This window comes from Peromyscus maniculatus, chromosome 17 (genome assembly GCF_049852395.1).
Source record: "Peromyscus maniculatus bairdii isolate BWxNUB_F1_BW_parent chromosome 17, HU_Pman_BW_mat_3.1, whole genome shotgun sequence".
Classification (NCBI taxonomy): Eukaryota; Metazoa; Chordata; class Mammalia; order Rodentia; family Cricetidae; genus Peromyscus; species Peromyscus maniculatus.
Genome location: NC_134868.1, coordinates 18,830,554 through 18,842,683, shown reverse-complemented (window position 1 = coordinate 18,842,683; position 12,130 = coordinate 18,830,554). Strand labels below are relative to the sequence as shown.

General features: G+C 35.4%; 1 protein-coding gene across 2 annotated transcripts; it reads right to left on the bottom strand.

Moving 5' to 3' along the window:
- Positions 1–3,571: 3,571 nt before the first annotated feature.
- LOC102909125 (disintegrin and metalloproteinase domain-containing protein 21-like) lies at positions 3,572–11,725 on the bottom strand. 2 transcript variants are annotated; one of them, XM_042262911.2, is made up of 2 exons: positions 11,597–11,725; positions 3,572–6,158 (listed from the first exon to the last, which is right to left on the bottom strand). In XM_042262911.2, exon 2 carries the CDS (start codon positions 6,019–6,021, stop codon positions 3,730–3,732), a length of 2,292 nt encoding a protein of 763 aa, XP_042118845.1. In that variant the 5' UTR covers positions 6,022–6,158; positions 11,597–11,725; the 3' UTR covers positions 3,572–3,729. The 2 variants fall into 2 exon arrangements, with proteins under 2 accessions (XP_042118845.1, XP_006971021.1); XM_006970959.4 differs by lacking the exon at positions 11,597–11,725 and adding an exon at positions 10,113–10,522.
- Between the last annotated feature and the right edge of the window lie 405 nt (positions 11,726–12,130).

The following is a 12,130-nucleotide window of genomic DNA, read 5'->3' as shown; positions in this document are numbered from 1 at the left end:
TCTTAGCATGAAAAGAATTTTAGGGCTTTTTATCATTGTTCAAGAACTTTCAGTTATTCCTTAAAACTAAAAAGAACTTTAAAAGAAAATAATAATTTCTTAATGAATTAAACATTTTCTCTGAAACAGCATTTTGATATGTGTATTTATAACCTGTGAAATCTTTCTTGATGATGTGTGGAAATATTAGAGAATATAAAATGAAATAAAAATTGAAGAAATTTAAAAATCTGAACTATTATCAAAGGCATCAAAAGAATGTACCTCAATGTAGGACAGAGTTTTCTGTGTTATTCACTTAGGATGCTGACTATATGAACATCATTCATTGAGTTGGTTTTCTTTTTATTTTATTTTTTTGTTTAGTTGAGACATAGTCTGAAGAGCACAGACTAGCCTGTTACTATGTACTCCTGGCTGACTTGAATACATGGTACTACTGTCTGACTATAGTCCTGAGATTGTAATCATGTGTCACCAACCTCAATTTTTTATTGTCTATCATATTCTTTTTTTAAATGTCTTGCTTTTGATCTTTTTTGTTATGTCCAAATGAGTCTGGTGCTTTTTTTTTTATTGAAAAACCTTTATACAAGTGACCTTAAGAAGATAATTATTTTAACTGATTTTCTAGTTGACAGATCTGTGAATTCACCCAAATGACCCACTGAAAATACAAATGAAGTATTTTGTGTTTTCTATGAAATAAACTTGATTATTTCCCTTTATAGCTTTTAAAAATTTTAAACTCTCACATCTATTCATTCTTACAGAAATTTGCCTATATATGTGTATATACATGTGCATTTGTTTTTGCATATAAATATATGATTTTGGAAAGAAGATGTAAGCCTAGCTCTTCAATATATAAAGGGAAATGATTTCCAGAAACATAAATAGATGTTAAAAAGTATCAGTGTTATTCAAGGACTCGGAAGAAAGCTGGAACGGTCCACTAGGTCATGTCAGTAAAAGCCGTCCATTTCAGTTCCTATCTCTCCATGGGTGTCCACTCTTCAGTGACCCAGCAAACACTATTCAGACTTACTTGTCATTGCAATTATAATCTACATCTCTTTTTTTAATAGACACGATGTTGAAAATAATTTCTATATTCATCATCATCCTTAAAAGTTTTGTTTTTAATAAGATGATATCAAGCTTTTGTAGATGTAACCGTCTTATTAAATAAGAAACACAGAGCCAATGCAAAGATGAAAGCCCAAGAGGTCAGAGCAATAGCTAAGAGTTAAAACCTTACCCTTCACTGCCGCTATCTTCCTCAGCAAGAGACCTGCTTCCTGTCTGTTTGTCTTTTTTATAGACTTTCTATTCTGCCTTCTCATTGGTTGTAAACCCAACCACATGACCTCCTCGTCACTGCCTGTCTGTACAGACCTCCAGGTCTTTTATGGTTGGTATTGAGATTAAAGGCCTGTGTCTCCATGCTGGCTGTATCCTTGAACACACAGAGATCCACCTAGCTCTGCCTCCCAAGAGCTGGGATTAAAGGCATGTACTACCACGGCCCAGTTTCTGCTATGGCTTGCTATTAGCTCTGACCCCCAGGCAAATTTATTTATTAACACACAAATAAAATCACATTTCAGTACAATTAAAATATCACCATAAGCTTTGGAATAAAATACAATTACATTTTGAAGTGAGAACTGAGTGTTCTGGGCATTGTGGATAAAGCAAAACAAGCAGCAATTTTCCTGAACGGCCTCTGCGGCTTTAAAATAGTTTTGCTTTCCAAGCCACCTGGGGCTTAAAGTAGGTAAAACTGATTTCTAAATCTATTTCTAAAGACATGTTTTCACATACTGAGTTACTTGTAAAAGGTGACAATTGGTCAATTGGTTTCAAGATTTTTTTTTCCTCTTAGATTTGTACTGTTCTTTATCCAACAACTACGATTCACCAGGAAGCTTTCGGGCACTCCTGAGAAGGATTTTTCTCTATTTGTGTAAATATAAGCTTCATGCTTACGTAAAAGAAAAGAGGTGTTTGCAGAGCCCAGCAAACGCTTTTTTTTTTTTATATTAACAAGACCCTGATGCCTAGTATGTAGAGGGTAAAACTTTATTTCTTTTCCAGTAGTTTTGGCCCTACCTCTCCCTAGCTACTCAAATGTCTAAAACTTATCATTTCCAACCACTGCAAACCATGTATAAACTAAACTTGAGGCACCTCTTTTTAACTTCCATCTGTCTTTTAAGGTTACTTACTGTACTGAAACCAAGATTATAATAATTATATAAATAATCATGCACAGAAATAAAATGTAAGGTAAGTAATATTACTTTGTTTAACTTGATTGTGAAATTTGGAAGTTAAGAGAAAATATAATGTCTGTGATATATTCAACTGACATAGGTAATATGATAAAGTTCATTAAACAAAAATGTCATTTATTTATATTTTATTTAGTAATTTTAATTTCAGTATTAAGCATTTCAGTGATAAACAGGGTAGACTATTTTTATATTGTAGCTTTTATAAGGCCACTTATACTAAAATTATTTAATATAATAATCATCAAAGAAAAGAGTCAAACCTTACTTCATATTCATTGGCCTGAGGGATGCAACTCCAGTCAGAGCAACCAATATTTAAGTAACTAAAATTCCTAACTCTTCAGAACTTGTCTGGAGAACACAAATTACTTATCCCATTATGTCAAATAAGGCACCCTTCTGGTTGGATGGACCCAATCTATTTCCATACAATACTTCTCTTTTTATCTCTGTTGCTTGCCCACATTGCTGGGTGGATCTTTGAACCTCTATTAAGATTTAATAGATGACTAACTCATGATCCCTTTCTTGTTCAAAGAAAAGTTGATGAATTCCATTTGTCTGGAGTTTTTTTTTTGTTTGTTTGTTTGTTTGTTTTTTGGTCACATACTTTTTTTTTTTAATTATTTATTAAGCATACAGTATTCTGCCTGCATGTATGCCAGAAGAGGGCGCCAGATCTCATTACAGATGGTAATTAGCCACCATGTGGTTGCTGGGAATTGAACTCAGGACCTCTGCTCTTAACCTCTGAGCCACCTCTCCAGTCCCTGTCTGGAGTTGTTAACAGCTTTAGTAATAATGTACAAACTTAAAATTACAGCTATTGCCAAGGCAACATTGACATAAATTTCTCTCCAATGGGTCCCTTAGATTACCAGTCTTCCTGTAGCACTCCTATTGGCAAAAATAACATATAAAATAAAATAAAGATATTAGGAAGAATTAGAGATAAAAAGCAAGTGCAATTTTTCTTCATGTGAAAAAGGAAAAGAGATTTCTAATTGAGCTACAAGAAACTAACACAAACTCAGATACACCATCAATTAACTCTGCTTTGATCAGTGAACACAAACAGAAGACTAATTCAACAAAAAGCAAAGTAGTTAAAAATTTTAAATTAATGAGAAATGGGAATATGCCAAGAAGTACCTTTATTGATGGTTATAACCTTTATGATCTTGAAATACAATAGAGCTCTGGGACTTTTTCTCAACAGTTTTTGATATATGCCATGCTCTGCTACTAGAACACCAGAAAAGAATGAGAAATTTCATTAGGACTTAGTGCATTTTTTTTTAATTCTGCATTTTTTGCAATTGTTTCTAACATGATGTAAACATATGTTGCTGTTTATTGGAGGGGTATGCTTTTATGACATTCAGCTCTCTGTTGTAGGGCATTGGAATTTTATTCTCTTTCTAGTATTTCAGCTTTCCTCTTCTTCCTCAGATAGCTTCTCAACATTTTGCTTTTGTTCTTCAAGTTCTGTTTCAAGATTTTCCTCTTCCTTCTTGGATGACTTCTTACTTTTATGTTTTCTTTTCCTAGGTAATGATGCAATATATCTCCTTCTTTCCTCATATCTTCTGTTCTCTAAACACAAAAAGCAAAGTAACAAGAAGGAACACACAATAAAAGCCGAAAGCCAAATAAGAAGTATGATGTAAACTATTTTGTGTGATCTTCTTGCAGGAGGTGGGCCACTGTCAATACTACCTCCATAGCCCTTTTTCAGGCAGTTGGGTGGGGCCCAATATTCATTACAATGGCAATGATGTTTATTGTTGCAGATGCCTCTCTTATTGCAGAACATAGGCATACAAGATTCTTCCCATGGTGGCATCAAGACACACTTCCTTTCCAAGCACAGAAAGTCTGGACCACATTCTGTACCATCTTTCACCTCACCAATATCAGGTACATTCATCCCAAAATGGTAGTCAGTACCCCAGCAGCTGTTTCCAACAACTTGAGTTGAATGCACAGTAAAATGATTGCTTAAATGGGGAACTTCTCCTATATTCTCACATTGCACTCTCCCACACAGAGCATCTTTATAATTACATCTTACATACTTATTATCTTTCTTACCACAATTACCAAAGCGATCACCTCTGGTGTTCACTGCTAGGTAGCAATTCTTATTTGCATTCTTGGCTCCTTCGCCAAAAAGTTTTCTGCACTGATCATCACGGGTATTACATCTCTTTTGAAAACAGATATTTCTGCCTAGACAGTGGATCCCGTCCTCCACATATACATCTTCTGGACATACAGCAGAGCTTCCATTGCACCACTCTGGCAGATCACATTGATTGACACGTTCTCTACACACTGTGCCTGATGGCATAAACTGGCAGTTATGGCAACACAGCCCAGAAGCACATGCTGCCCCAGATGCCAGAGTGCAGTTTTCTGAGCAACATTCATCTTGGGCACACAGTTTTAAGGAACCACAGTCACATTCCTCTTCATCTTCAACCACACCATTCCCACAGCGTTTCTTTACAAAAATAGCCTGTGGATTTGGGACATTGGTCAAACAATTCTTTCTAGAAATAGTCTCTAAATATTGCGCATAGCTACAGTTGCTGAATGCATCTGAGGGGATTCGCCTTTTGTTCATTACACATATTTTTCTCTCACATGTGCAACTGTTACTGTCATCATTCGTCATTCCCAATGTATGACCAATCTCATGTGTCACATACGTTCTAAACGAAGCCAACCCATCATCCATAATGCACTCTAAACCACAATTCAAATTAATATTACATACTTCAGAAAAGTATGACAATGTCACATCCTTATAACAAAAGTCCTGCTTCACAATAATATGTGCAGAATCATGAGCTACGCGGCTATTGAAGCTGGATTTCTTCCATTTGCAAAACTGTTCCATCATATGACGTGTGGTAGTTACTGAGTAGGGGTTTCCTGCACTCCAAACTTCAATTCCAGTTAGAACCACATCAAGACTAATTGAGCTATAAATATCATCTACTAAATTGACACCCATGAATACATCCATTTCCACAATGGACACATTCCTTTTCCTAAAAATGAATCTTCCATAATCTACCACAATTGCTAGTTCAAGAAAGTGTCGGTGGGGCCACCATCCTGTATAAGAACTTTGCATCAGAGTGGAATTAGCATTATCTTGAGACTTCAATTGCTCTACTATTTCTTCTTCAGTTAGTCCATAACTTCTGTGTGTATACTGTGTGTCGTCCATCTTATACACCAGATGTTCAAATGTGGCAGAGTGCACTTTGGGCTTGATTTCATAGGTGACTCCATTTGTCTGCAGTATTCCTTGAAGACTTCCTAGACAAGTACTAAGAGTAACCATGGAATTGGGGTCCCCTTCCACATAACCATGGTAATAGCAGTCATTCTGGACAAAAGGCTGGTCCTCAACAAGAGCACCCTGGTCAGTGTAGGTGAACACAGTGAGAGCTCTGGACATCAAATGCTTCTTAGCCTTCATGTGGACAATGTGTCTCTGGCCCCCAAAGTGCAGGCTATAGGAGATCCAGCCTAGATCTTCCATACTTTTGTAAGTGCTAGGCACTCTCAAGGGTATCACTACTTCAGGGAGGCTCTGGTATTGGGACATCCCGGTCTGTGGCCATGCAGACAAAAACATTGTTAATTCCAGCCACAGTGGCAAGAAAGTAATTTTCATATGCTCCAGGGTCTCCAGCACTATCATTATGAAATAAGGAGTGAAAGGGAAGGATGTAGAGAAGGTGTCTCTGCTTGTATGTCTCTTCTCTTTTGAGTGCGTTGTAGATGGTGGTCGTATTTAATGGCCAGGCTCCAGGAGGATTCAATCCATCAGAGGGAGAACTAAAGGTAAGAACAAAAAGGAGGGCTGAAAATGGTTTGGGTGTGGGCAGCCCAGGTGGAGCAGAAAAAACAGAGAATGGGTTAAAATGTATAAGTGTTTAGCTCATGGAATGACTCATTACAGTGTATTAGTAATACACTGGTATATTGGTTACAGAGTATTGGTAGTACACTGGTAGTATAAGTATTGGTTAGGCAGAATTGGACTCTGGTGAGCAAAAGCCCAGGAACTAACCATGAATTGACAGTTAAGTACCTACATGATGGCCACAGAGAGCCATCATAATATTGTTTATGTGCTTATGTGTGTGTATACATGTATATAGTCTCCACGCAAATAAATCAAATCATGTCAATAAAAAGATAAGAAGTACCTTGTTTTGGTAGGGAATTATGATTTTACATAATGGCTTAGGAAAATATCAATAATTCTTCCTTTTTATTTCTAATTACTCTTCATCACATTAGTCAGGAGAAGTGTGTAAAAGTTTTTCATACCTGTTATTTTATTTTATCACATATATTGCTTAATTACATTTAATTTATATGAAATTCTATTCAATGTTCATAATTCTGTAACCTCTATCTAATCCCACGAAACATTAAAGTATGAAAATATCACTAATAATTTATTGTTAGTCATGGTATTGGGTAAGTATGTTACACACACATAGGAACAAAAATAATAATTACACTTGCAGACTGCAATAAATTAGGTTAATAGAAATGTTATTCAAAGGTTTCTATATCCAGTTCTATTGTTTTTTTAAGCCTCTAAACATATTAAGTGGAAAGGAATGTTAGGTAGTAATGGAACAGTTGGAGACGGGAGAATACATAAAAGAAAAAATGTGCAGAAATTAAAAGAAAGTCAATGAACCCCAAGAAGGCAGTAGAAGTTTTAGCAAAAATAGTGTTGATGTTTGGGGCAACAATGTTTATATGAATGTCCCTGTGATTTTTAGAAGTATGGGCTAATATCTATAATAAGCATTCAGAGATATTTATATCATAAATATAGTTAGACACAGAGAGACATGAGCATGCAGGCATGCACAAACACACACACACACACACACACACACACACAAATACATATACATATATTAAATACCAAAATATCAAAAACCTCAATAATACAAATATAAAGTTGAGAAATATGCTACTAACACAGAGTTACTAGCAACCTTAACTTGTTTCTTTGTCCTTAAATAAAACAGGAATAAAACTATATTATATGCATACACAGTGCTGCCTAACTGGGAAAATACATAGATGCTACAAACCTAAACAACTAAGTCATCTAGAGCATATATTTAGGCCTAGCATTTAAGACAAAAATATGTTTTATAAATATGTAGCATTGTGTTGTTTTATGTATGGTTCCTATGCTTCTTTGGTCTTTTTTTTAACCTATTGAGTATATCCCCACACTTTATCAGATTACTAAAGAAACAAATTTATTAAGTAATGAAATTAAAGATTCCTAGGATAGTTACAGTGAAAATCTGCTATGAAAGTATTAAATTACACCAAAGGAAAAACATACCACCATAGTAAATATAAAATACATGTTGCCAAATATTCAGCACCTACCTATGTCAAGGCTTAGAACTAATTTCTCTTCAATCTTTATTTTATCATAATCCTATGTAGTTTGATTTGTTTCTTTTAAAATAACTACTTTACTGTTACCTATGAAATATTCTTTTCATGAAAAACTTAAGGAACCCTTCTGTATATACATGTTTTTTGGTAGGACTTATTAGTCCTACCTGATGATACAGAAAGTTTACAACAAGAATAGGAAGTTATTAGTCTCAGAATTTCAATATGCAATAAATATAGCCAGGTGTTTGGCTGTGATTTGTTTTTATTTCCAAAGTCAATCCTGGTTACAATTTTGTAAAACTGTTACTGACTTTTCTTCCTTAGTCTTACAGCAACATTCTAAACAGTCTTCACAAGGAATTGGATGGCCAAGAGTCTTACCAACATCCTCACTGTACATGCTAAGCTTATTAACATCCCACAAAATATATAAAATTTTTTTACCTTTATAATTAATCTTAAACAATATTTACCATCAGTTTAAGCATGACTGTTCAGTATTAGCACATTTGAGTATCTAGCTCATATATTAAAAAAAAAATATTTATTCCTAACTGAAAATTACCCTTTAAATCTACAAAGGACACAACTTTTTTCTTATGCTTCAAGTTCCTGTCATTGTATGTGTCATCACAATTGCCCAGCTAAGAGCACTACAAATTCACTTTGACCAAAATCCTCAACTCGATCTAGACCAATGCTTTCCCTCCTGCAACATGCTAACAATACTATTGGGGGGAAATCACAGTCTACTTACTTAAAGGGCGATTTAAATAGAAGAAAGACAAAATTAGGACAAGGAAGCCCTATACTACACTACCTAGGATGAAATCATGAATGGGCAGTCATTTCAAACACTCCTGTATCATTAATAATCTGAGATTTATTGCCTACATTGTTTTTCAACTTTCTGGTTTTCTGAACTTAACTGTCAAAGGAACTTGTGGTTTGAATGATAATTGTCTCCCATAGTCTCAAATATTTGAATGCTTAAGTCACCAGGGCATGGAACTCTTTGATAGGGTTAGAAGGATTAGGAGTTCTGGCCTTGTTAGAGAAAGTATCACTGGAGGGTAGTCTCTCTCATTCTCTCTCTCTCTCTCTCTCTCTCTCTCTCTCTCTCTCTCTCTCTCTCTCTCTCTCTCTCTCTCTCTCTCTCCTTTTCTTTCTCTGCCTACAGATCAGGATGTAGCTCTCAGGTACTGCTCCAGCACCATGCCTGCCACAATACTGATAATGGACTGAACAGCTGAAATTGTAGTCACTCAATCAAATGCTTTGGTCATGGTGTCTCTTCACAACAATAGAACAATGACTAAGACAGAAGTTGGTGTGGGGAGTGGGGTCAGCAAATAGAACAGTGACTAAGACAGTACCTAAACTGAAAATCAACGATGCCTGTGTGTGGACTGGGTAATTAAATTTCAATAATGGTAATTTGAATTATATAACCAATAAGCCTCCATTTAGTACTTGATTAATAGCAAATCAAATATTATTATGAGTCTTTGTTTCACCTTTGAAGAGAGGCAGCAGAAAGCTGTTTCAGGTTGAAAATTGGTCTCATGGTTAGCGTGAAAGAACTGCCTCAGTTACTTAGTGGGTAATCAACATTTATGGAAGACTCACTTCACAGGATGCACGGAGCTCACAGGAAAAAACAAAATCCAGGGATAGAAAACATTCAAGACAGCATTTCTAGCTTTGGAGTCAAATCCTGAAGTGTTGTGCTGCTTTTCATGCTTTTCCACCACATTTTTGGTAATTATTATGCAGTGTAAATTTTATTCATGATTGAAGAATCATTTATTAATTTAGAATGTCTGTGGATGAACTTAATATTGTCTCTCATAACCAAGTAACAGGAAAAGTTGACAACACAAATCCTTGTCAGACTCCCTTTTCACCTGTTACATTATTTTTTAAAGTGGCCCCAGAGACAAAAGCACCTGAGAGAATATAATATTTTGATAATTTTGTATAAAGTGACATAGTACAGACACTTCCAAGTAATAGCCATACATCATATTTGATAAGTTCTCCTTCCTTCTCTATATTTTTTAATCTCTTTACCCTAATTGCTATCTGGCCTTCTTGTTCTAACACGTAGCCCTATCTAGTACGTTTCAAATTATGACTAACAACATCAAAAGAAAAAATAATTCGGCAGCATTGTCCAAATAAAATTATTATCCAAAAATCACATTTGTCTTTTTAATGTTCTATATACATGCATGTAGAACATGATTCCTTGTCATATATATGTGTGGGTGTGCATGTGTGTTCAAATATGCATAAATATAGTTGCTTCTTTCCATAGAACTTCACTGTTGAATGGCTTACCAAAGGATGAGTTATTGGATCCCATGATCTTAGTAGTTGCAGCCTTACTCAAGATTGTTTATAACAGCCACCTACATGGACTAACTTGTTTATTTGAGACCTCACATAACAAAGATAAGTGTAAATTCTGTCCTTCAATTGTCTCACACTTAAGTTCTAGAATATCCGCCTAGAAACAAGGTTGTCTGTGTTCTACAGAACCAGTCAAGTGACTGTATTTCCTTTGGACTCTGGCTCTGTATGGTTTCTATTAACTCTTGTTACAAAGTATCTTAGTATGAAGAAATCTGATTTCATTAGCCCTACTTTACGGTTTCAACAACTATTCCGTGTGGATGAATTTACTTTCCTTCCTTGGATGTTTATGCCTCCTTCATACAGTATAATTATTTTATTTCTCTACATTTGTTCATACTGTTACCATGGTGCCAAGTTATTTCTTTAAAATGGAACCATATTATGACAACTGCAAAGATATTGAATTCCAGAAGGAAGTCCAGTTTCATTTGAAATACTGTCTCTTGACTCTGGGCCTCTGCCACCATCTCTGTCTTTCTAAGAATACTGAGTAACACAGAGGCATATCATTATGTGAATATTCTCTACAATTACATAGAACTTTGGTCACCAAGAAAGGCAGAAACAAATTAGGAAATAAGAAAATGAATAAAATAATAATAATGTCAGAATGTATTTCATATGTAAGTTGACTGCCTGACCATTTAAATATCCTGCCTTGGATTAAGTACATTAAGCTAGTGGTTGTTGGAAGTCACATGAAAAGTTTATTATTCTTGACAGCTTACTTTTCAGATTATGATCTAGAAATCATAAACAATATTAAAATAAAAGTTTCAAGTATGTAACATATCATATTTGAAAATTGAAATTCAGAAGTCCAGTTTACAAAAAAATGTTTCATTAAATTGAGTCAAGGTTAAAGTCTGTGTATCAAAAAGAGACAATGGGAATGTATAGCTAAACATTCTTGGGAAGTGTAATGAATTCTGTGGAGATAAGAAAGGATAAAAGGGAACTGATACAAATACAAATGCTAATATATTTAGGTAGTCTATTGAAATATTCACTCTTTGGACACCTGGATTGTGCCTAGAGCATATCCAAGACAGCAGGGAATCAGCAAAATTCCAAAAAGTATTGCTTTTACATTTTTTTCATAGTATCTATGCCATGGTTTATTGTGTCAGCATGTCTCTATGTCTTTCAAAGTAATTTTGCTGTCCATCAGTCATTTTTATTATCGTATCAGGTTATAGATACACAAGAAGTTATGATATCTGCATGTTCATGCCTCCCATGGTTTTTCCACTGCCTCCTCATCTTAGTGTGATTTATTTTTGGACTGGGACTCATTACTTATCACAGGGTAATGTAGATGTAACCAACCGTCTTATTAAATAAGAAACACAGAACCAGTGTAAAAGAGAAAGTCAAGAGGTCAGAGCTCAGAGCTAAAATCTCACCCTTCCTCCTGCGGTGGTCCTAGCTTCCCAAAAGAGAGCTACTTCTGGTGTGTACATCTTTTCATAGTCTTTTTGTTCTGCCTTCTCATTGGTTGTAAACCCAAACACGTAACTGCCTCGTCACTGTCTGTATGTACAGCCCCCCAAGTCTTAAAGGCATATGTCTCCAATGCTGGCTGTATCCCTGAACACACAGAGATCTACCTAGCTCTTCTACCAAGTGCTGGGATTAAAGGTGTGTGCCACCACCGCCACACTCTTGCTATGGTTCTAATAGCTCTGACCCCCGGGCAACTTTATTTATTAACATACAATCAAAATCACATTTCAGTACAATTAGAATACTACCACAGGGTAACCTGGAAATCTCAATCTTCCTGTCTCAGTCTCTAAAATACAGAGATAATAGACTGTGACAGAACTAGTTCTTAAAAGATAAAATCTGAGGGTCGGGAGAGATGTTTCAGAGCACTGGCTGCTCTTCCAAAGGATTTGGCTCAATTCCCAGCTCATATGTGATGGCTCACAACCAGC

Bases quoted from the DNA above. Each gene is read 5' to 3' on its own strand.
- LOC102909125 (XM_042262911.2), bottom strand. From the start codon at position 6,021: ATGATAGTGCTGGAGACCCTGGAGCATATGAAAATTACTTTCTTGCCA.